Here is a 26,251-nt window from a genome sequence, read left to right on the forward strand (position 1 = left end):
CTTGATTCTGAAAAAAAACTTTTCCCGCACTCTGAGCATGAATAGGGACGCTCACCTGTGTGACTGAAAGAATGATTTGATAAACAGGTCCTCTTTTTAATTCAATATATATAAAGTCAAAAGTCTTAAATAGCATTCAGCAGATTTTCATTCTATGTCTCCTGTGAACTTTGCACCTCTTTTATGGTATAGCATATTGGAACTAGCCGTTAGTGATAAGAGTTATCTATAACTAAAGATTCCAAAGTTCTTCTTTCATATGCCAAGCAACTAAAGTTAGTAATTACTAACAGCGATATTTACTAACAGCGATATTTCCGTGTTTGCGGATGACACCAAAATTGGGAGGGTAATAGACACGGACTTAGACACCATAACATTACAGGAGGACCTGGATAAAATAGGGGGAGGGGCATTAATGTGGCAGATGAGGTTTAATGTCGATAAATGCAAAGTAATGCACTTTGGAATTAAAAATAAACAAATGGGTTATACAATTATGGGGGTGCCGCTGGGGAAGTCAGAAATGGAGAAGGATTTGGGGGTCATTGTAGACCACAAACTGAAAGGTAGTTTGCAGTGCCAGGCTGCTGTAAACAAAGCTAGCAGGGTCTTGTCCTGTATTAAAAAGGGGATCTATTGCAGGGACGAGTCTATAATTTTGCCACTTTATAGATCATTGGTTCGACCTCATCTGGAGTACGCGGTCCAGTTCTGGTCACCAGTACTAAGAAAAGATGTCCTTGAGTTGGAAAAAGTCCAGCGAAGGGCAACCAAACTAATTAGGGGTATGGAGGACCAGAGCTACGAGACGAGGCTACTAAATTTAAACATGTTCACATTGGAGGTGAGGAGATTAAGGGGGGATATGATCTCCATGTACAAAATGTTCAATGGTGGGAGCAACATTAGCGATAAACTGTTTAAAATTAACTCCGTTACAAAAACTAGAGGCCACCACCTAAAATTGGTGGAAAAAAAATTACAGCACAAGGGGCGAAGGGGGTTCTTCACAGTAAGATCAGTTAGGGTCCGGAACTCACTGCCACAGACGGTGATTTCAGCAAATAATGTGGAATTGTTCAAGAAACTTTTGGACGATTTCTTAAGGGACCGTAATATACAGGGGTACGGGTAATATACAGGGGTACAGGTAATATACAGGGGTACAGGTAATATACAGGGGTACAGGTACTATACAGGGGTACAGGTAATATACAGGGGTACCGGTAATATACAGGGGTACAGGTAATATACAGGGGTACAGGTACTCCTAGAATGAGATCCTAATTGGCTGGACTTGATGGACTAATGTCTTTATTCAACCTCAAATACTATGTAACTATGTAATTACTGATGTCATAGGATGCCAAAATTCTTTCTTGTAATATTGTTATTCAAGACACTTCAGTATGGGTACAAGTTTAAATGTTGATAAAGCATTCTGTACAGTATAAAGACTCAAAAACTGTTGTAATAAATGGAACATGTGTGAGTCTGCCTCAGTGTAGTTCATTCTGTGTTCCCAAAGCGCTTCGAAGGAGAATCCCCCAGCCGTCTAGATAAGAGGCCCTATCAATTGGTGTCAGAAGTGGGATCCGAAGAGCCATCTTTGTCGGTGAGTTGAAATTTTGTACTTTTATACATAGTTACATAGTATTTGGGGTTGAATAAGGACATAAGCCCATCAAGTCCCCCAGCCGTCTAGATAATAGGCTCTTTCAGTGACTTCTCTGGTGCTTACGAAGACTTACATTGTGAGCGAAGCATTTCTCACACTCTGGACATGCGTAAGGACGCTCACCCGTGTGAATTCTCTGGTGTCTAACAAGATCTCCTTTCAGAGTGAAAGCTTTCCCGCACTCCGAACAGGAATAAGGACGCTCACCCGTGTGATACTTCTGGTGTTTAAGAAGGCCTTCTTTCAGGGTGAAAGTTTTCCCGCACTCAGAACATGAATATGGACACTCACCCGTGTGAAAGCTCTGGTGTACAACAAGTTTTCTTTTCTCAGAAAAACTTTTTCCGCACTCCAAACATGAATAGGGAAGCTCACCGGTGTGAATTCTCTGGTGTAGAACAAGACCTGCTTTCTCTGTGAAACTTTTCTCGCACTCAGAGCATGGGAAAGGACGCTCACCTGTGTGAATTCTCTGGTGCCTAAGCAGTGGATAGGTTTTTTTGAAAGCTTTCCCGCACTCTAAACATGAATAAGGACGCTCACTTGTGTGATTCTTCTGGTGTTTAAGAAGATTACCTTTATCAGTGAAAGATTTCCCGCACTCTGAACATGAATACGGGCGCTCACCCGTGTGAACTCTCTGGTGTGCAAGAAGTTTTCTTTTCTCAGTGAAACATTTCCCGCACTCTGAACAGGAATAGGGTCGCTCACCCGTGTGAAGTTTCTGGTGAATAAGAAAGTTTCCTTTCTGAATGAAACTTTTTCCGCACTCTAAACATGAATAAGGACGCTCACCTGTGTGATTCTTCTGGTGTTTAAGAAGATTACCTTTATCAGTGAAAGATTTCCCGCACTCTGAACATGAATACGGGCGCTCACCCGTGTGAACTCTCTGGTGTGCAAGAAGTTTTCTTTTCTCAGTGAAAGATTTCCCGCACTCTAAACATGAATAAGGACGTTCACCCATGTGAATTCTCTGGTGTTTAAGAAGACTTGATTTCGCTGTAAAACATTTCTCGCACTCAGAGCATGAAAAGGAACACTTACTCGTGTGTCTTCTCTGGTGTCTAAGAAGTGTGCTGGTTTTTTGGAAGGATTTCCCGCACACTGGACATGACAGTGAATTCTCTCCTGTGTGATTTCCTTCATGGCTTGAGGACGATTCCTTGGGATTAGATGGATCTGTCGACCTCTCCTCATTGTGAGGTCTCAGATGTGCATCTGGAGTAACAGTCTGTGATTGGTCAGAAGGTTCCTCAGGATTAGAGGGATCCATTGATGTCTCTGAATGGGAAGGTCTGTGATGTGTATTATGAGTAATGGGATTCACTCCCGGAGAATGTTGTGTGAGCTCGTCATCGTCTGCTTTATATTCTGAAGAGACGTTCTTCCAGACATAGTGTCCATCTGTTGGAAACCAACGTTTCAATGTTATAAGTATTCTTCATGCCTTGAATTCAAAAAGTCATATTTCGATAGAACACCCAACATGTTCTTAGAGCTCGGACATGGAACTGGTGGCAATCATAACAAATAATACAAACCAGATAAAGAATCCAACACACCCAAATCACCCCGAGGAACATTGTTACTGTGAGAATGGAGATGGACCTTCATATGGTGTACAGTATCTCCTCCTCATTTGTTGGTCACATGACGTTATATTGAGGAATGGAGATGGACCTTCATATGGTGTACAGTATCTCCTCCTCATTTGTTGGTCACATGACATTATATTGAGGAATGGAGATGGACCTTCATATGGTGTACAGGATCTCCTCCTCATTTGTAGGTCACATGATGTTATATTGAGGAATGGAGATGGACCTTCATATGGTGTACAGTATCTCCTCCTCATTTGTAGGTCACATGATGTTATATTGAGGAATGGAGATGGACCTCTATATGGTGTACAGTATCTCCTCATTTGCTGGTCACATGACGTTATATTGGGGAATGGAGATGGACCTTCATATGGTGTACAGTATCTCCTCCTCATTTGTTGGGGAAATGACGTTATATTGAGGAATGGAGATGGACCTTCATATGGTGTACAGTATCTCCTCCTCATTTGTAGGTCACATGATGTTATATTGAGGAATGGAGATGGACCTTCATATGGTGTACAGTATCTCCTCCTCATTTGTAGGTCACATGACATTATATTGGGGAATGGAGATGGACCTTCATATGGTGTACGGTATCTCCTCCTCATGTGTTGGTCACATGACATTATATTGAGGAATGGAGAAGGACCTTCATATGGTGTCCAGTATCTCCTCCTCATTTGCTGGTCACATGACGTTATACTGGGGGAATGGAGATGGACCTTCATATGGTGTACAGTATCTCCTCCTCATTTGTTGGGGACATTTTCATTTTCCTTCTGTTTTACTCATCTCACCCTCCTCCATAGACTGCTGAGCTCCCGTCACATAGATCTCTTCTTCTTCCTTTTTAACCTCAACTTTGATGTTTTTCAGTTCTTCACCCTAAACCCCCAAAATGATAAAAATATAAACATATAGAAAAACCACAACTGCCAATAATAAGAGATAATGTATAAAAATGTGATCTCATACTTTCCAGTAATCTCTGATTTTTATATCCCAGACTCACCTACCTGATCATGGTGGGGGATGCTGAGATCTTCCTGTGTGGAATCCCGGGAATACAAAAGACCACACGTCTCCATAGACAGCTGATCTCTCCTCACATAGGTCTCTTCTTCCTCTTTAAGTTCAGCTTTGACGCTCTTTAGTTCTCCACCCTGAACCACAAAGATGATAGGGTTCAATTTAGAAAAAAGAAACAAGAAATGACATAGAATGTCATCCCGTATAGGTTAGAATCTCTTTTGATGCTCAGTCCCACCTACCTGATCATGGTGAGGGACGGTGAGATCCTCCTGTGTGGAATCCCGGGAATACAGAGGACGGGGACATCTCTCTGGTGGGTTTGTGTCATTGAATGGCTCCTTGACGTCCTTGAAGGGGTCTTTCTGTCCTAGAAACTCCTCCATCACACCAAGCTCCTCCTCCTCCTCTTTTATCTCTTCTTTAACATCATTATCACACTCACTCTGAATATCGAGAACAATGAGATCAGATGTAACACCATAGATAATGAGGAGGTCATAGTGTATCAGCAATTATTTATTTATTTTCAACTTAACCTTATGTGAGATGGTGAGATCCTCCTGGGTGGAGTCCCGGGAATACAGAGGACGGGGACATCTCTCTGGTGGGTTCCTCTTACAGGATCCATCTGTAGGGAACACACACACTGACTGAATACATTGTCTCTATGTGTGTATCAGATGATGGGGGATGTAGGCGGAGCCTCCGTACTGCTCTCTCCTCTTACCCGGTGATGTGAGGGGCGGGGCATTCTCCATCACCACGTCCTTGTAGAGATCCGGGTGTCCTTCTAGATACTCCCACTCCTCCATGGAGAGATAGACAGAGACATCCTGACACCTTATAGGAACCTGACACACACAATGATACAGTCACCACCCAGACACATCCCTTGTCTACATAATATATAATATACATAATTGTCTATGTTTGGTAGATGAAATACAGGGCTGAGCTGTCAGGTTGACCTGATAAAATACAATATTACGCTATGTAAACATTTCGTATGTAAAGTATTTGTGTGTCGGCACCCCGTTGGATTACGAGTTGGGTTGGGTTACGAGTCGTAGTTCTTCTTAGTATCAGTTATTATGAGTGTTATGGGAACAAAATCATAACACCGTCTCATTTTCCTCCAGTTCTGGTTACACCTTCTCTCCACTTCCTGCCAAGTCACCTCTAACCTGGAAAATACCGTTCACTTCCTGTCTGTTCATGACATCACTTCCTTTCGTTGCGTTCCACGCTCTTAGGTGAGATCACCGTCCAGTGGAGAGCGTAGACATTGCAGGCGATACGTCGGCTCCCTCGCGGTCCGTCCCTCATTTTTGTGGCATGCGTTACATTTTACTTTCTTCCGGGTGTTTATCACTTTATTATATCGCACATTTGAACGTCGTGTTTTCCGACAAGTGTGCGTTCAAAAGGCAAAACTTGTTACACTTGCATCACATTTTATATAGATCCTTCACTGGAGCGCAGTGTCGTCTGGATTTCTTTGAGCTGATTTGTGTGGATCCCGTACACATTGAACACACCACCCGGTGTATCACCGTCGCCATGGCGCAGGTCCATCTCTACACGTTACAAGTAACACAACTGGAGAATGCTCCAAGGATCGGTTGTCAACGTTTAGAAAAACAACGCAGGCTGCAGTTTTCACATTCTCCACAAGGAGGTCTTCTCAACGCAAAGACAGGAAGTGATGTCACGTATAATTAGAGCAAGAGGCGGTTTGGGAGGAAGTAGAAATGAGGCATTGATGGAACTGGCAGCAGAGGAGGTAATAAGATATTATGTTATATTCACACCCAGTAACCCCTCCCCCCCATCAAGTTTTATTTGGTCCCCCACATTCACTTTGATCTCCATCACATGTTGCTACCCATATATAGAGTGATACATCCTAAATATAGAACCATTTATCCAACTGTCCATCCAGAGCCGCCATTTATAGACCGGATACATCCTAAATATAGAGCCATTTATCCAACTGTCCATCCAGAGCCACCATTTATAGACCGGATACATCCTAAATATAGAACCATTTATCCAACTGTCCATCCAGAGCCGCCATTTATAGACCGGATACATCCTAAATATAGAGCCATAATCAGGTCGGTGGGCACTTACTTCTTGATGTCTTTTTTGCATTCTTTGTTTGCTGACTAACAATGTATTTCACAACTACATTTATTTTATATTTCAAAAACCTTTTCTATCATCTTTGGGGATTTAGGGTGAAGAGCTGAAAGACATGAAAGTTGAGGTTAAAGAGGAAGAAGAAGAGACGTTGGTGAGTGGAGATCAGCAGTCTATGGAGGAGGGGGATCCACTGTATTCCCGGGATTCCACACAGGAAGAATACAACATCCCTCACCGTGATCAGGTAGATGGGACCCAGCACGTTGACCATAAACAAACTTTAAGAGATGAGATGACAGCAGTTTATGTAATCTCTTGCTCCACTTTATAAATGTACCGTATATCATCATCTTTGGGGTTCAGGGTGAAGAAGTGAAAGGAATCAAAGATGAGATTAAAGAGGAAGAAGAGAAATCGGTGAAAAGAGATCAGCAGTCTAAAGAAGAGGGAGGTCCTCTGTATTCCCGGGATCCCACACAGGAAGATCTCACCATCCCCCACCATGATCAGGTAGGTGGGACTGAGCGGAAAGAACTCTGAAAAAATATATATTCTAAACTATAAGATGTTCTTCCAGGTCATCTCCTGATGTACCTTTTCAAGACGTTAAATTCTATCATCATCGGGGTTTTAGGGCGAAGAACTGGAAGACATCAAAGTTGTGGTTAAAGAGGAAGAAGAAGAGACGTTGGTGGGTGGAGCTCAGCAGTCTATGGAGGAGGGGGAGATGATGGTGAGAAGTACACAGGAGGAATCTTCTCTACATACGGACACAAGTAAGTCATAAACTAAATTCAGAAACGGGTCATATTTTCATTTTACTTCTCTGAGTATAAAGTATACATTTACATTGTGACATATGAAGGTCCATCTCCATTCCTCAATATAACGTCATGTGACCAACAAATGAGGAGGAGACACTGTACACCATATGAAGGTCCATCTCCATTCCTCAATATAACGTCATGTGACCAACAAATGAGGAGGAGATACTGTACACCATATGAAGGTCCATCTCCATTCCTCAATATAACGTCATGTGACCAACAAATGAGGAGGAGATACTGTACACCATATGAAGGTCCATCTCCATTCCTCAATATAACATCATGTGACCAACAAATGAGGAGGAGATACTGTGCACCATATGAAGGTCCATCTCCATTCCTCAATATAACGTCATGTGACCAACAAATGAGGAGGAGATACTGTACACCATATGAAGGTCCATCTCCATTCCTCAATATAACGTCATGTGACCAACAAATGAGGAGGAGATACTGTACACCATATGAAGGTCCATCTCCATTCCTCAATATAACGTCATGTGACCAACAAATGAGGAGGAGATACTGTACACCATATGAAGGTCCATCTCCATTCCTCAATATAACGTCATGTGACCAACAAATGAGGAGGAGATACTGTACACCATATGAAGGTCCATCTCCATTCCTCAATATAACGTCATGTGACCAACAAATGAGGAGGAGATACTGTACACCATATGAAGGTCCATCTCCATTCCTCAATATAACGTCATGTGACCAACAAATGAGGAGGAGATACTGTACACCATATGAAGGTCCATCTCCATTCCTCAATATAACGTCATGTGACCAACAAATGAGGAGGAGATACTGTACACCATATGAAGGTCCATCTCCATTCCTCAATATAACGTCATGTGACCAACAAATGAGGAGGAGATACTGTACACCATATGAAGGTCCATCTCCATTCCTCAATATAACGTCATGTGACCAACAAATGAGGAGGAGATACTGTACACCATATGAAGGTCCATCTCCATTCCTCAATATAACGTCATGTGACCAACAAATGAGGAGGAGATACTGTACACCATATGAAGGTCCATCTCCATTCCTCAATATAACGTCATGTGACCAACAAATGAGGAGGAGATACTGTACACCATATGAAGGTCCATCTCCATTCCTCAATATAACGTCATGTGACCAACAAATGAGGAGGAGATACTGTACACCATATGAAGGTCCATCTCCATTCCTCAATATAACGTCATGTGACCAACAAATGAGGAGGAGATACTGTACACCATATGAAGGTCCATCTCCATTCCTCAATATAACGTCATGTGACCAACAAATGAGGAGGAGATACTGTACACCATATGAAGGTCCATCTCCATTCCTCAATATAACGTCATGTGACCAACAAATGAGGAGGAGATACTGTACACCATATGAAGGTCCATCTCCATTCCTCAATATAACGTCATGTGACCAACAAATGAGGAGGAGATACTGTACACCATATGAAGGTCCATCTCCATTCCTCAATATAACGTCATGTGACCAACAAATGAGGAGGAGATACTGTACACCATATGAAGGTCCATCTCCATTCCTCAATATAACGTCATGTGACCAACAAATGAGGAGGAGATACTGTACACCATATGAAGGTCCATCTCCATTCCTCAATATAACGTCATGTGACCAACAAATGAGGAGGAGATACTGTACACCATATGAAGGTCCATCTCCATTCCTCAATATAACGTCATGTGACCAACAAATGAGGAGGAGATACTGTACACCATATGAAGGTCCATCTCCATTCCTCAATATAACGTCATGTGACCAACAAATGAGGAGGAGATACTGTACACCATATGAAGGTCCATCTCCATTCCTCAATATAACGTCATGTGACCAACAAATGAGGAGGAGATACTGTACACCATATGAAGGTCCATCTCCATTCCTCAATATAACGTCATGTGACCAACAAATGCGGAGGAGATACTGTGCACCATATGAAGGTCCATCTCCATTCCTCAATATAACAATGTCATCTATGTACAAACAATGTTGCCCAGTGTTTTGTGTGTTTTGTGTTCTGTATCTGGGTTGTCTTGATATATTTTGTTATAATTCCATGGAGAAACTGTTGAGACCTTGACCAACACATAAGACTCCTGAATGTATGAGGAATACTTAAAACATTTCTTCCAGCAGATGGACATCATGTCTGGAATGCTTCTGAGGAACCTCTTATGTTCTCTCCAGAAGATGATGACCTCACACAACATTCTCCAGGAATGAATCCCATTACTCGTAAGAGACATCACAGACCTTCCCATTCAGAGACATCGATGGATCCCTCTAATCCTGAGGAATCTTCTGACCAATCACAGACTGTGACTTCAGATGTCCATCAAGGTCCTCACAGTGTGGAGAGATCAACAGATCCATCTAATCCCAAGGAGTCTTCTTTAAGCCATGAAGGAGATAACACAGCAGAGAGCTCATTGTCTGGTTCAGTGTGCGGGAAATCCATCACAGAAAACAGAGACCTTCTTAGACATGGGAGAAATCACACAGTTGATGGTCCTTATTCGTGTTCAGAGTGTGGGAAGTCTTTTATTCAGAAAGGAAATCTTCTTAAACACCAAATGATTCACACGGGTGAGCGCCCTTATTCGTGTTCAGAGTGCGGGAAATGTTTCATTCACAAAGTAAGCCTTCTTAAACACGAAAGAAGTCACACGGGCGAGCGTCCCTATTCGTGTTCAGAATGTGAAAAATGTTTCAGTGATAAAGGACACCTTCTTAAACACCAAATGATTCACACGGGTGAGCGTCCTTATTCGTGTTCAGAGTGCGGGAAATCTTTTATTCAGAAATGGAACCTTGTTAAGCACCAGAGGTGTCACACGGGTGAGCGTCCCTATTCATGTTCAGAGTGCGGAAAATGTTTCACTCAAAAAGGAAACCTCCTCAAACACCAGAGAAGCCACACAGGTGAGCGTCCTCATGCATGTGCAATGTGTGAGAAAAGTTTCAGTACGAAACAAAAACTTCTCAAACACCAGAGATGTCACACGGGCGAGCGCCCCTACTCATGTTCAGAGTGCGGAAAAAGCTTCATTCAGAAAGAAAACCTTCATAAGCACCAGAGGAGTCACACAGGGGAACGTCCTTACTTGTGCACAGAATGTGGAAAACGTTTCACTCAGAAAGGGCACTTTGATAAACACCAGAGAACTCACACAGGTGAGCGTCCTTATTCATGCTCAGTGTGCGGGAAAAGTTTCATTCAAAAAAGTGCTCTTGTTGCGCACCAGATGATTCATTCAGGCGAGCGCCCTCACGCGTGTTCAGAGTGTAAGAAATGTTTCATTTCTAGAGGGGAACTTGTTAACCACCAGAGAATTCACACCGGGGAGCGTCCTTATTCATGTCCAGACTGCGGGAAATGTTTCATTCGGAAATATGCACTTGTTACGCACCAGAGGATTCACACGGGCGAGCGTCCTTATACTTGTTCCGAGTGTGATAAATGTTTCAGTCACAGAAATACACTCATGGTACACCAGAGAGTTCACACGGGCTAACAAGCTTTTTCGTGTTCAGACGGGTCATTTGGGTGCATGGAAAAAGCATATCAAGGTTTTATTTTTGGGTGGGAAGTTTGATAGTTATAGGCCCGCAGGGATTTTGATTCTAGCAATATGGTCCAACTTTGGTTCTGCACTCATACGTACAACGCAATAAACACTCAGCCATGGTAGTACTGGGCCAAATATAGTTATACATAGCCAACTATGGTAATACATGGCCAACTATGACAATACAAGGCCAACTATGACAATACAAGGCCAACTATGACAATACAAGGCCAACTATGACAATACAAGGCCAACTATGACAATACAAGGTCAAATATGACAATACACGACCAACTATGGCAATACAAGGCCAACTATGACAATACAAGGCCAAATATGGTAGTATGTGGCTAATATATAGCCAATTATGGTATTACATGACCAAATAAGGTAATACGTGGCCAACTATGGCAATACATGGCCAACAATGGTTATACATGGCCAACAATGGTAATACATGGCCAACAATGGTAATACATGGCCAACAATGGTAATACATGGCTAACAATGGTAATACATGACCAACTATCGTAAAACATGACCAACTATGGCAGTACATGGCCAACGATGGTAATAGAAATCTAACTATGGTAATACATGGCCAACTATGGTTATACATGGCCAAGTATGATTATACATGGCCAACAATGGTAATACACGGCCAACAATGGTAATACACGGCCAACAATGGTAATACACGGCCAACAATGGTAATACACGGCCAACAATGGTAATACACGGCCAACAATGGTAATACACGGCCAACAATGGTAATACACGGCCAACAATGGTAATACATGGCCAACAATGGTAATACATGACCAACTATCGTAATACATGGCCAACTATGGCAGTACATGGCCAACGATGGTAATAGAAATCTAACTATGGTAATGTATGGCCAACTATGGTTATACATGGCCAACAATGGTAATACACGGCCAACAATGGTAATACATGACCAACTATCGTAATACATTGCCAACAATTGTAATACATGGCCAACAATGGTTATACATGGCCAACAATTGTAATACATGGCCAACAATGGTTATGCATGGCCAACAATGGTAATACATGGCCAACAATGGCAGTACCTGGATGTAAGGTCCTGAGGGTTGGTATTGCCTTGCTGTACTGCATTGCTCTGTTTTTCACGTTAGCTGAACATTACATTTTTTTGGCAACTTTGGGTTACTGTATCCATACATTGAATCTAGTTGTAGACCCGAATCATTGCATGGCCTGTCTGTACACAAGTCAATAAAATCTTTTCTTGAGTAAAAGAAAAATAAACAAAGACCGCCTGCTTTGAATCATTTCCATATTGTGTGTCAAGTTATCAAAGACTCTACGGAGTGACCAGCCGGCCTCGGGGTACTCGCTGTATAATGAATCCAAAGTACGCGCGGAGTCACGCCAGGGGTCCCGGATTTTATGGAATTCAGCCAGTTTCTTCTCACATAGGCAGCTTTCTCATAAGGGGGGATCTGGATGATTGGGAAGTTTCCTTTGGGATAGGATAGGGGGTGGAGGGGCTCATCCAGTTAATAGGATGGCTGCCAATAATGTTTCTCAAAAAAAATATTTTGGAATATGGTGGTCAGAGGTCTTCTAGTAGACCAAAGAGGCCTAGTTTAGGGGTACATGGTATTGGTTAGTCCAGCACTGCAGGGGTTAACTGCCCATTTATGCCCAGGGTATCCTTTACACACCTTATCCCTCCCTCCTCCGGCCACCAGCATTCAACTCTTCTCCTTGATGCTCTAGGATAGGGCACTCGACCCTTCTCCTTGATGCTCCAGGAAAGGGCATTCAACCTTCTCCTTGATGCTCCAGGATAGGGCATTCGATCCTTCTTGATGCTCTAGGATAGGGCATTCGATCCTTCTCCTTGATGCTCCAGGAAAGGGCATTCAACCTTCTCCTTGATGCTCCAGGATAGGGCATTCGATCCTTCTTGATGCTCCAGGATAGGGCAAAATACATGACCAACTATCGTAATACATTGCCAACAATTGTAATACATGGCCAACAATGGTTATACATGGCCAACAATTGTAATACATGGCCAACAATGGTTATGCATGGCCAACAATGGTAATACATGGCCAACAATGGCAGTACCTGGATGTAAGGTCCTGAGGGTTGGTATTGCCTTGCTGTACTGCATTGCTCTGTTTTTCACGTTAGCTGAACATTACATTTTTTTGGCAACTTTGGGTTACTGTATCCATACATTGAATCTAGTTGTAGACCCGAATCATTGCATGGCCTGTCTGTACACAAGTCAATAAAATCTTTTCTTGAGTAAAAGAAAAATAAACAAAGACCGCCTGCTTTGAATCATTTCCATATTGTGTGTCAAGTTATCAAAGACTCTACGGAGTGACCAGCCGGCCTCGGGGTACTCGCTGTATAATGAATCCAAAGTACGCGCGGAGTCACGCCAGGGGTCCCGGATTTTATGGAATTCAGCCAGTTTCTTCTCACATAGGCAGCTTTCTCATAAGGGGGGATCTGGATGATTGGGAAGTTTCCTTTGGGATAGGATAGGGGGTGGAGGGGCTCATCCAGTTAATAGGATGGCTGCCAATAATGTTTCTCAAAAAAAATATTTTGGAATATGGTGGTCAGAGGTCTTCTAGTAGACCAAAGAGGCCTAGTTTAGGGGTACATGGTATTGGTTAGTCCAGCACTGCAGGGGTTAACTGCCCATTTATGCCCAGGGTATCCTTTACACACCTTATCCCTCCCTCCTCCGGCCACCAGCATTCAACTCTTCTCCTTGATGCTCTAGGATAGGGCACTCGACCCTTCTCCTTGATGCTCCAGGAAAGGGCATTCAACCTTCTCCTTGATGCTCCAGGATAGGGCATACGATCCTTCTTGATGCTCCAGGATAGGGCATTCGACCGTTCTCCTTGATGCTCCAGGATAGGGCATACGATCCTTCTTGATGCTCCAGGATAGGGCATTCGACCGTTCTCCTTGATGCTCCAGGATAGGGCATACGATCCTTCTTGATGCTCCAGGATAGGGCATTCGACCGTTCTCCTTGATGCTCCAGGATAGGGCATACGATCCTTCTTGATGCTCCAGGATAGGGCATTCGACCGTTCTCCTTGATGCTCCAGGATAGGGCATACGATCCTTCTTGATGCTCCAGGATAGGGCATTCGACCGTTCTCCTTGATGCTCCAGGATAGGGCATACGATCCTTCTTGATGCTCCAGGATAGGGCATTCGACCGTTCTCCTTGATGCTCCAGGATAGGGCATACGATCCTTCTTGATGCTCCAGGATAGGGCATTCGACCGTTCTCCTTGATGCTCCAGGATAGGGCATACGATCCTTCTTGATGCTCCAGGATAGGGCATTCGACCGTTCTCCTTGATGCTCCAGGATAGGGCATACGATCCTTCTTGATGCTCCAGGATAGGGCATTCGACCGTTCTCCTTGATGCTCCAGGATAGGGCATACGATCCTTCTTGATGCTCCAGGATAGGGCATTCGACCGTTCTCCTTGATGCTCCAGGATAGGGCATACGATCCTTCTTGATGCTCCAGGATAGGGCATTCGACCGTTCTCCTTGATGCTCCAGGATAGGGCATACGATCCTTCTTGATGCTCCAGGATAGGGCATTCGACCGTTCTCCTTGATGCTCCAGGATAGGGCATACGATCCTTCTTGATGCTCCAGGATAGGGCATTCGACCGTTCTCCTTGATGCTCCAGGATAGGGCATACGATCCTTCTTGATGCTCCAGGATAGGGCATTCGACCGTTCTCCTTGATGCTCCAGGATAGGGCATACGATCCTTCTTGATGCTCCAGGATAGGGCATTCGACCGTTCTCCTTGATGCTCCAGGATAGGGCATACGATCCTTCTTGATGCTCCAGGATAGGGCATTCGACCGTTCTCCTTGATGCTCCAGGATAGGGCATACGATCCTTCTTGATGCTCCAGGATAGGGCATTCGACCGTTCTCCTTGATGCTCCAGGATAGGGCATACGATCCTTCTTGATGCTCCAGGATAGGGCATTCGACCGTTCTCCTTGATGCTCCAGGATAGGGCATACGATCCTTCTTGATGCTCCAGGATAGGGCATTCGACCGTTCTCCTTGATGCTCCAGGATAGGGCATACGATCCTTCTTGATGCTCCAGGATAGGGCATTCGACCGTTCTCCTTGATGCTCCAGGATAGGGCATACGATCCTTCTTGATGCTCCAGGATAGGGCATTCGACCGTTCTCCTTGATGCTCCAGGATAGGGCATACGATCCTTCTTGATGCTCCAGGATAGGGCATTCGACCGTTCTCCTTGATGCTCCAGGATAGGGCATTCGACCCATCATCATGATGCTCCAGGATAGGGCGTTCAACCTTCTCCTTGATGCTCTAGGATAGGGCATTCGACCCTTCTCCTTGATGCTCCAGGATAGGGCGTTCGATCCTTCTCCTTGATGCTTCACATTCAAGGCATCCTCAGAGTTTGTAATGTCAAATATTTTTAATGTTGCCCCAATAAAATACCCTCCCCCTTTTTTTTTTTGCATTGGTCCATTCCCCCATGGCAGTGCCCAGGTACCTCTTCTTAGCACTCGTGAATGACGATTGATCTACATGGCTGGACAATATGATTTAACAATGGATTTACACGGTGGGACTTTTTTTGGAGGGACAATTTTCTTTCATTAGAAAGAATTAGATCGGTGTCTGTCTAAAGGGGGCTTCTAGATCTCAATAGGCCACCCCAAACACCCACATGCACCTATAGCCATATACGCAAAAGAGAGCTCCTGAGACCCAATCTGTGTAGACAGTATGGCAACTTGCTGACTTGATCAGATCTACAGGCAGCTTAACTCCCCGATAAGGCACAGAAGTTGAACCCATTGTAGTTTTACTTCAGGACTCAGTACAGAGGATGTTTTTTTTTTCCAGTCTTATGAGGTGTAAGAAGACAATGACTCTCCCGAGCCCCGTCTCTGATGTGGTAGAACAAAACTAACAGCGCTGCTCAGGTGTCAGACAGTGTCGCGGGCTGGCAGCATACAGAGGAACCCACTTGCAGGAAGCGGGCAGAAAGATCCGAGAGCGAGGTACCAGAGGGCAATCCAAGGGGGTAGTCAAGGTCCAGTTCAGGTCGAGGCAGGCAGCGCAGGGTTCAGAAGCGATAGACAGTCCAAGGGGTCGATAATCAGGGAGTTCAGACAAGGGGTCAGGGAGTAACAACAAGATCCAACAGAGAGGCTAGGCGATCGCACTATAGAGGTGGAATAACTCCGCAACAAGCCAGGGATCTGACCAGGATTTTATAGACAGTGGGAGTAAGTTACCGAGGCAACCAGGAGGCTTCCCTGCCCGGGAGCCAATGGCAGGCTGAGAGAGATGAAAGGTGCTTGCTGGGCACCTCCCCGGCAAGGCCCACACCTGACGGTCCCAAAGGGCGCAGGCGCGCGCGCCGCGTATGCGCACCTGCAACCCCGGTGCCAGGAGTTCTGCCAGGCCGAAGGAGCCCCCGCGCCCTGTACCGTACCCCTCGGCCCCGAGGAGAGGTGACACCCCTGGTTTCCTAAAATCAGGTGGAACGGATAGTGTTTGAATGGTGAATCCATGTTAAATATCCTCAACGATCGGCTAACGGGTGGACAGGATGGACAAAGGGGATGAGGTGGGTGTGATAAAACTGAGGTTTGATGACCCCCCAAACTAGGTGAGGAGATGGGGACCCAGTGCCGAGTATGGAACCCAGCGCTACTTCCATTCTTCCAAAATCCACTAGCTAGCAATGTTTTTCATTCTTTAGTTTCACTTATTTATGACACTCATATTAATTTATTATCCTTTATTTATGGTTGGATTATAATACTGGTGTGACATGTGCAACACAATTGAAGAATGTCACATAGTTGCATGGTTGATGATGTTAAACATAGATACATACAGTATGTCCATCTAGTCAACGTGCGTTTGGGTGTCTCGGAGTTTGAGCCTCTAAAGATCTCCATACCCCTCAATCAGGGACGTAACTAGAAATCACAGGGCCCCATAGAAAAATTTTGTATGGGGCCCTGTGATTTCTAGTTACGCCCCTTGAAGAGCCCACACAGCCCACCTGAGGGTGACCCTGCAGAGCCCACCATAGACTCTCTATGGTGAGCCCTGCAGGGTCACCCTCAGGTGGGCTGGTCACACTCCTTACCTGTCCGCCTCTTCTCCCTCCTCCGTCCCCAGGCCCGCTCCCTCCTCCGTCACTGGCCCCGCCTCCTTCTCTGTTGCTGACCCCCGGGCCCCGCCTCCTCCTCCCCCCCCCTGCCGGATCCAGCCTCCTCCACCGCCGCTGCTGGCTCTCATTGACTCAGCAGCGAACGCAGCCCTCCACAGATCACTGACAGTGATCTGAACAGCGGCGCGTTCAAAGCCATAGTGACCCAGGCGGGCCGCACGGCATCAGGGGGGTGTCCTGGCCGGGCCCCCCCTGTGCCCGGGCCCCATAGCGGCCGCCTGGGTCGCTATGGCGATTGTTACGCCACTGCCCTCAATCCTATGTTCCCTTAGGTAGACATCTGAATAGTTTTTTACTTTATCAACGTTCTCATTTATTGCCACTACCTGGGGGAGGGGAGTGACACATTCTCATTGATCTAACAGTAAAGAACCCCTTCCGCAATCTAAGATTAATTCTCCTTTCATCCAACCTCAAGTTGTGGTCGCGTGTCTTCTTCAAGGACCTTCAAGAGTAAACACCTTCCATAAATATTTCTACATTGTGATCATATTCCCTCTTAAGCACCTCTTCTCTAGATTGAAAAATGTTGTCCTTGTAACCGTTCCTCATAGCTGAGGTCCTCCAGCCTCCTTATTAATACTGTTGGCGTGTGCTGAACCCTGAGGACATCCATCCTGAAGATCGGTGACCAAAACTGAACTGAAGATGAGACTGCAACCAGTGTTTTATAAAGGGGAAGAATTATGGATTTGTCTCTTATACACCGATTAGCCATAACATTATGACCACCTGCCTAATATTGAGTAGGTCCCCATTTTCTTGACCCGTCCAGGCATGGACTTCACTAGACCTCTAAAGGTGTGCTGTGGTATCTGGATGACCCCCCTAATATTGAGTAGGTCCCCATTTTCCTGACCCGTCCAGGCATGGACTTCACTAGACCTCAGAAGGTATACTGTGGTATCTAGATAACACACCTAATATTGAGTAGATCCCTTCTCCTGACCCGTCTAGGCATGGACTCCACTAGACCTCTGAAGGTATGCTGTGGTATCTGGATGACCCCCCTAATATTGAGTAGGTTCCCCTACTCCTGACCCGTCCAGGCATGGACTCCACTAGACCTCTGAAGGTGTGCTGTGGTGTCTGGATGACCCCCCCTAATATTGAGTAGATCCCCCTTCTCCTGACCCGTCCAGGCATGGACTCCACTAGACCTCTGAAGGTATGCTGTGGTATCTGGATGACCCCCCTAATATTGAGTAGATCCCCCTTCTCCTGACCCGTCCAGGCATGGACTCCACTAGACCTCTGAAGGTATGCTGTGGTATCTGGATGACCCCCCTAATATTGAGTAGATCCCCCTTCTCCTGACCCGTCCAGGCATGGACTCCACTAGACCTCTGAAGGTATGCTGTGGTATCTGGATGACCCCCCTAATATTGAGTAGATCCCCCTTCTCCTGACCCGTCCAGGCATGGACTCCACTAGACCTCTGAAGGTATGCTGTGGTATCTGGATGACCCCCCTAATATTGAGTAGATCCCCCTTCTCCTGACCCGTCCAGGCATGGACTCCACTAGACCTCTGAAGGTGTGCTGTGCTATCTGGCACCAAGCCGTCAGTAGCAGATCCTTTAAATCCTGTAAGTTGTGAGGTGATCGGCCTCCATGGATCGGACTTGTTTTCCAAACACATCCCACAGATGATCGATTGGATTGAGATCTGGAGGCCGAGTCATCACCTCAAACTCGTTGTTGTGCTCCTCAAACCATTCTTCAACCATTCCTGCAGTGTGACCGGGTGCATTATCCTGCTGAAAGAGGCGACTGCCATCAGGGAATACCGTGTCCATGAGGGGGGGGGGACTTGGTCAGGGACAATGTTTAGGTCGGTGGTACGTGTCAGAGTGACATCCACATAAATGGCCGGACCCGAGGTGTCCCAGCAGAACATTGCCCAAAGCATCACACTGCCTCCCCCGGGTTGTCTTCTTCCCATAGTGCATCCTGGTGCCATCTCTTCCCCAGGTAAGTGACACACACGCACCCAGCCATCCACATGATGTAAAAGAAAATGTGATTCATCAGACCAGTCCACCTTCTTCCATTGCTCTGATGCTCACATGCCCATTGTATTTCAATACTGAACCTCATCCGTCACGTAGCTGCCCGGCTCCCTATTTTTAATCAAGGTCTTCCTGTAACGGCTCTACTTCCTGTGCCGGATTTACTTCCCTACGTCTGGTATCACGCGCCGAGATTCACCCGGCAAAGTCTAGAAAAAAAACAACGTAGGCTGCGTTTTGACTTTCCGAGGCTGTGAGCCTGACTTTTTGTCCGTGAAACGCACAAGACAGGAAGTGAGAGGAGGAGAGGACAGGAAGTGATGTCAGGAGAAGACAGGAAGTTCTGGTTCAGAGTTGAGTTGGGGAGAAGCAGAGAAGAGACATTTCTGGAACTGGCAGGGGAGGTAATGTTTTTTTTTTTAGAAACGATGATTAGTATTTGTTTGTTATGTTGGCGTTGTCGATTATTGGGCTCCGTGGTTTCAAAGGACTGACATTTTATTTTGTCCTATTAATTAAAAAAAAGTGTGTATATATATATATATATACACACACACACACACACACACACACACACACACATATATAACACATGCACAGTAGACACATATACATGATATATTGCACAGTGTTCCATCGGCGGTAGTCGGGCATTTCTTCCATGTACTTCTGCTATATATTAAAACCCCTAAAACTATGCTAAAAAAACTATAATAGTAAGTCAACATCCAAATATAAAATGCCAATCATGTGGATGACATCACTCTTACCGCTATAACCAAACACAGACCTGACCGGAGGGGTGAGGAGGATTCTGGGAGGTCACATGACATCACGCTGATCTCTATTCATAAAACACAGACCTGACCGGAGGGGTGAGGAGGATTCTGGGAGGTCACATGACATCACGCTGATCTCTATTCATAAAACACAGACCTGACCGGAGGGGTGAGGAGGATTCTGGGAGGTCACATGACATCACGCTGATCTCTATTCATAAAACACAGACCTGACCGGAGGGGTGAGGAGGATTCTGGGAGGTCACATGACATCACGCTGATCTCTATTCATAAAACACAGACCTGACCGGAGGGGTGAGGAGGATTCTGGGAGGTCACATGACATCACGCTGATCTCTATTCATAAAACACAGACCTGACCGGAGGGGTGAGGAGGATTCTGGGAGGTCACATGACATCACGCTGATCTCTATTCATAAAACACAGACCTGACCGGAGGGGTGAGGAGGATTCTGGGAGGTCACATGACATCACGCTGATCTCTATTCATAAAACACAGACCTGACCGGAGGGGTGAGGAGGATTCTGGGAGGTCACATGACATCACTCTGATCTCTATTAATAAAAACACAGACCTGACCGGAGGGGTGAGGAGGATTCTGGGAGGTCACATGACATCACTCTGATCTCTATTCATAACTCACAGACCTGACCGGAGGGGTGAGGAGGATTCTGGGAGGTCACATGACATCACTCCGATCTCTATTCATAATACACAGACCTGACCGGAGAGGTGAGGAGGATTCTGGGAGGTCACATGACATCACTCTGATCTCTATTCATAAAACACAGACCTGACCTGAGAGGTGAGGAGGATTCTGGGAGGTCACATGACATCACTCTGATCTCTATTAATAAAACACAGACCTGACCGGAGAGGTGAGGAGGATTCTGGGAGGTCAGGAGTGACAACTGTTGATTTCTCTCTCTGCTAAGGAAGTGAAGAAAACATTGGGCGGAGCCATTAACTCCAAACATAGGCAAGAAGATAGCAGATGATTGTATCATTGTTTGTCAGGTTCCTGGAAGGTGTCCGGATATCCCTACCTTTTCCACATGGAGGAGTGGGAGTATTTAGGAGGACACAATGATCTCTACAGGAACATCAAGGTGGAGAACCCTTCACCACGCACATCTCCGGGTAAGAGGAGAGAGCAGTACGGAGGGTCCACCTAGATCCCCCATCATCTGATACACACATAGAAACAATGTATTCAGTCAGTGTGTGTGTGTGTTTCCTACAGATGGATCCAGTAACAGATACCCACCAGAGAGTCCTCGCCCACTGTACTCCCCGGATTCCACACAAGAAGATCACACCATCCCTCACCAGGATCAGGTTGGTGGCAAGAAGGACTCAGACAATTCTAAGCCCTGAGATAGTGTTCTTCTAGGTTAATTCTTGTCTAACGTTACAAATGTTTTCTATCATCTTTGGGTGTTTAGGGTGAAGAACCGAAATACATCAAAGCTGAGATTAAAACGGAAGAAGAAGACACGTTGGTGAGTGGAGCTCAGCAGTCTATGGAGGAGGGGGAGATGATGATGAAGAGTAAACAGGAGGAATCTTCTTTACATAAGGAGACAAGTAAGTCATAAACACTAAATGTAGAGACAGGTCACATTTTACTTCTAGGAGTATAAAGTACGAAACTATTTTTCTTATGAGTTGAGAAAAGATAGATGCCTATGAAATTCATCCCAAAAAAATAAAATAGTTGGCCCAGAAGTTGATCCAGAGATGGGCAGAAAACACATATAAATATAAATATTAAGCTCGGGTCTAATTTTCCAACCAGGCTATTCCTCATCTGAGCAGCTCTAAAAACCAAGCTCTCCTTCCGTATGCAGATATAATCCTTTTTCTCTTCTAATTACACTCAATCTGTGCTGCCCCTGATCAAAATAGAGAAAGTCACCACCTTCTGTACAGGAAACACTGAGAAATCTTAACTGCTGACAGTAAGAACATCGTCGATGTATCTACCCCACCGCCCAATGTATTGTGAATATTGTACAACATGTGAAAGAATAACATCTAGTCCTCATCAGAAGAAGACAATCATATGAAAGTCCATCTCCATTCCTCAATATAACGTCATGTCTCTAACACATGAGGAGGAGATACTGTACACCATATGAAGGTCCAATACTGTACACCATATGAAGGTCCATCTCCATTCCTCAATATAACGTCATGTCTCTAACACATGAGGAGGAGATACTGTACACCATATGAAGGTCCATCTCCATTCCTCAATATAACGTCATGTGACCAACAAATGAGGAGGAGATACTGTACACCATATGAAGGTCCATCTCCATTCCTCAATATAACGTCATGTGACCAACAAATGAGGAGGAGATACTGTACACCATATGGAGGTCCATCTCCATTCCTCAATATAATGTCATGTGACCAACAAATGAGGAGGAGATACTGTACTGCATATGGAAGGTTCATCTCCATTCCTCAATATAACGTCATGTGACCAACAAATGAGGAGGAGATACTGTACACCACATGAGGGGTCCATCTCCATTCCTCAATATAATGACATGTCCCCAAGAAATGAGGAGGAGATACTGTACACCATATGAAGGTCCATCTCCATTCCTCAATATAATGTCATGTAACCAACAAATGTGCAGGAGATACAGTACACCACATGAGAGGTCCATCTCCATTCCTTAATATAACGTCATGTGACCAACAAATGAGGAGGAGACACTGTACACCATATGAAGGTCCATCTCCATTCCTCAATATAACGTCATGTGACCAACAAATGTGGAGGAGATACTGTACACCATATGAAGGTCCATCTCCATTCCTCAATATAACGTCATGTGACCAACAAATGAGGAGGACATACAGTACACCACATGAGAGGTCCATCTCCATTCTTCAGCACACAATGTTACGCAATGTGAGTTGGGTGCATTTGATCCTTTATCTGATTTGTATTGTAGATAGAAGTACGGAGGGTCCACCTAGATCCCCCATCATCTGATACACACATAGAAACAATGTATTCAGTCAGTGTGTGTGTTTCCTACAGATGGATCCCGGAACAGAAACCCACCAAAGAGACATCTCCGTCTTTTGCTTCCCCGGATTTCCATACCAGATTATCACACCATCCCCCACCGTGATCAGGTAGATGGGACTGAGCAACTTGACGTCAAAAAGAATTCTAAGCTGTGATATGATATTCTTCTTTGTAACTTCTTGTTCCTTTTTACAAATATATTCCATCATCTTTGGAGTTTAGGATGAAGAATGTAAATACATCAAAGCTGAAATTAAAGAGGAAGAAGAAGAGGAAGAAGAGACCTTTGCGGGCGGAGCTCAGCAGTTCATTGAGGAGGGGGAGATGACTATGAGAGGTGAACAGGAGACAAGTTCTCTACATATGGACACCAGTAAGTAACGAACACGAAATGCAGAAAATGTTCACATTCTCATTTTACTTCTATAAATAGAAAGTTTCTATTTCAATTATTACATCACCTGAGAAGAGGAATGTCTGTCATAGTCACCCAAATAGAAAAAGAAACATTCAAAGCAGACGTTGATCCAGAGGAAGGCAGAATATGAATGTGAAGCTCAGCCTAATTTTCTTCCGATTTAAAGGAGAACTATGGGGTTAAGACTTTTCCCCATAGTTCTCCTCAGGGTTGGGGGAGGACACAAACTAGCGTCCTCCCGTCACCCAAAGCTCAGTATATAGGGAGCTGCAGCTCGCGGTATACTGAGACGCTGCAGCCGGAGCGGATCCCGACTTAGACGTCGGGATGCGCCCAGCTGCGTGACTGACAGCTGGCTCCGCCTATCTAGAAGCAGAGCCAGCTGTACCCGCCCCCTCCCCGTCCGTTCCGCCAGGCAGCGCTGGCGGATCGGAGCGGGGGGAATCCAGCCCCTCCCCCTGTCACGGCAGAGAGCCGTGACAGGATTGAGAGGTGAGCGAACGCTGGTATGCCTTCCCTCACCTCCCGATCTACTGAGCCGACCTGTGTCTCATTGTCACAGGTCGGCTAGAACTATGAGGTGAGTGAAAAGCCCCTCCCCCTCCCTCATAGTTCTCCTTTAAATAATTTTTCCTCATCCCAGCAATCAGATGAACAATGTTAGAATGTTTTTTCTGACACATATATTAGTAGCTATGGTAATAAACACATCCAGTTATTTTTCCAGTAATATACCGAGCCAACCAGAACCAGACTATTCCTGGACAGCTCGAAAAACAAAGCACCCCCCTCCCCTCCCACGTATACAGAGCTTAATGTGTTTTTTTTTTCTGTTTACACACAATCTGTGCCGGCCTTGTTCAAAATAGAGAAGGTCACCTTCTTCTGTACAGGACAGATTGAGAAACCTTAACTGCTGACTATAAGAATGTCGTCGATGTACCTACCCCACAGCCCAATGTATTGTGAGAATTGTACACCATATGGAAGGCCCATCTCCATTCCGCAATATAACGTCATGTGACCTACAAATGAGGAGGAGACACTGGACACCATATAAAGGTCCATCTCCATTCCTCAATATAACGTCATGTGACCAACAAATGAGGAGGAGATACTGTGCACCATATGAAGGTCCATCTCCATTCCTCAATATAACGTCATGTCCCCAACAAATGAGGAGGAGATACTGTACACCATATGAAGGTCCATCTCCATTCCCAAATATAATGTCATGTGACCAACAAATGAGGAGGAGATACTGTACACCATATGAAGGTCCATCTCCATTCCTCAATATAACGTCATGTGACCAACAAATGAGGAGGAGATACTGTACACCATATGAAGGTCCATCTCCATTCCTCAATATAACGTCATGTCCCCAACAAATGAGGAGGAGATACTGTACACCATATGAAGGTCCATCTCCATTCCCCAATATAATGTCATGTGACCAACAAATGAGGAGGAGATACTGTACACCATATGAAGGTCCATCTCCATTCCTCAATATAACGTCATGTGACCAACAAATGAGGAGGAGATACTGAAGGTCCATATGTATCTCCTCCTCATTTGTGGGGAACATGCCAGGTAGACCTTTGAGTTCACGATTCCACTCTTTCTCTTTAATGTTTCAGGAATGATGGCCAGTAAATTTACATCACCCGGATTCCTCCCTCATTTCATAAGCATGTACCGGAGTCTTACATGCCTGTGGAAAATCAAGTCCAAGGCGTACTTTGACCGGAGTAAGCGGAACGAGGCGTACGCTAAACTGGCAGATTTATGCAAACGGGTGTACGCCAAAGCCGACATCGTCTACGTGAAAAGCAAGATCGCGAACCTGCGGACCGTCTTCAAAAAGGAGCTGAACAAGATCAGCGCTTCGAAAAAGTCCGGTTCCGACGAGGTGTACGTGCCGCGCTTGTGGTACTTCGAGAGCCTCCGTTTTCTGGACGACGAGGACGAACCTAAAAGGTCTGCCTCCGCCGCACACCCCAGTTCCTCGCAACCGTCCTCTACGTCCCAAGTTCCTGATACTGACTCACAAGAGGAGACAACAGAGACCCGGGTAAGCTCCATCCAAAAAAAACAAATAAATTATTGAGGTCGTACGTGACAACAGGAGTCTAGTAAACATCATGAACGGTAGTCCAAACATGTGCTCTATATTTTTTGTGTGGTTGCCACCAATTGCTAATGTGGAGCTTAATGATGTATACCAAATATGAGAACTACTAATCTGCCAATCAACAGCACCACACCCGGCAAAGTATTCCATGTAGTTCATTCTGTTGGGGTGCACGTCATTGCTTGGGAAGCATTGGGTATGGTGACACTAAGTTCAGTAGACCTTCACTGTCAATTCTCCATTCTTCTGGTTGGACTCATCCGCAAACGACGTCCATTCTGAAAAGTATGAGTATGTGGTGGCTGTTTACCTTAAAGAGGAACTTTTGTCCACCCCATTTTTTTTTTTAACCCCTCCCACCCATGACATTGGGTTCTCTTAAAGAAGCGCAATTATCCACCCGGCAAATGCAGAATTGTCAAGCTGCTCTGCTGACTCAAGCCGGGTCCTCTTCTGCCATCTTCCACCACTTGGTCATCAGGAGCTGCCTTTCTCTTCTGGGTTCAGACAGCCAGCCCCCCAATGACCGGCTTCCAGGTCCGCCCACCTGCCACTCTGTTTTGGGGACGTTTCATTGGTGGCAGGTGGGGGGGGGCCAAGCCAAAAAAAAAAACCAAAGCGCCCTCTGCT

General features: G+C 45.2%; 2 protein-coding genes across 2 annotated transcripts in view; one reads left to right on the forward strand and one right to left on the reverse strand.

Moving 5' to 3' along the window:
- The window catches only part of LOC108802613 (zinc finger protein OZF-like), a 4,952-nt gene extending 249 nt beyond the window's left edge, over nt 1-4,703 (reverse strand). Inside the window, exons 1-5 of the mRNA XM_018574470.1 lie at nt 4,665-4,703; nt 4,398-4,451; nt 4,086-4,173; nt 3,012-3,088; nt 1,734-2,915 (exon numbers count right to left, since the gene is read on the reverse strand). Coding sequence (XP_018429972.1) covers nt 1,734-2,915; nt 3,012-3,088; nt 4,086-4,173; nt 4,398-4,451; nt 4,665-4,703 — 1,440 coding nt within the window. The remainder of the gene's footprint in view (nt 1-1,733; nt 2,916-3,011; nt 3,089-4,085; nt 4,174-4,397; nt 4,452-4,664) is intronic.
- Nucleotides 1-10,849, forward strand: part of LOC108802615 (zinc finger protein 850-like) — a 40,993-nt gene extending 30,144 nt beyond the window's left edge. The window contains exon 6 of the mRNA XM_018574471.1: nt 9,837-10,849. Coding sequence (XP_018429973.1) covers nt 9,837-10,849 — 1,013 coding nt within the window. The remainder of the gene's footprint in view (nt 1-9,836) is intronic.
- Nucleotides 10,850-26,251: the final 15,402 nt, after the last annotated feature.

Source organism: Nanorana parkeri, unplaced genomic scaffold, assembly GCF_000935625.1.
Source record: "Nanorana parkeri isolate BGI_ZX_2015 unplaced genomic scaffold, ASM93562v1 scaffold2981, whole genome shotgun sequence".
NCBI classification, from domain to species: Eukaryota; Metazoa; Chordata; class Amphibia; order Anura; family Dicroglossidae; genus Nanorana; species Nanorana parkeri.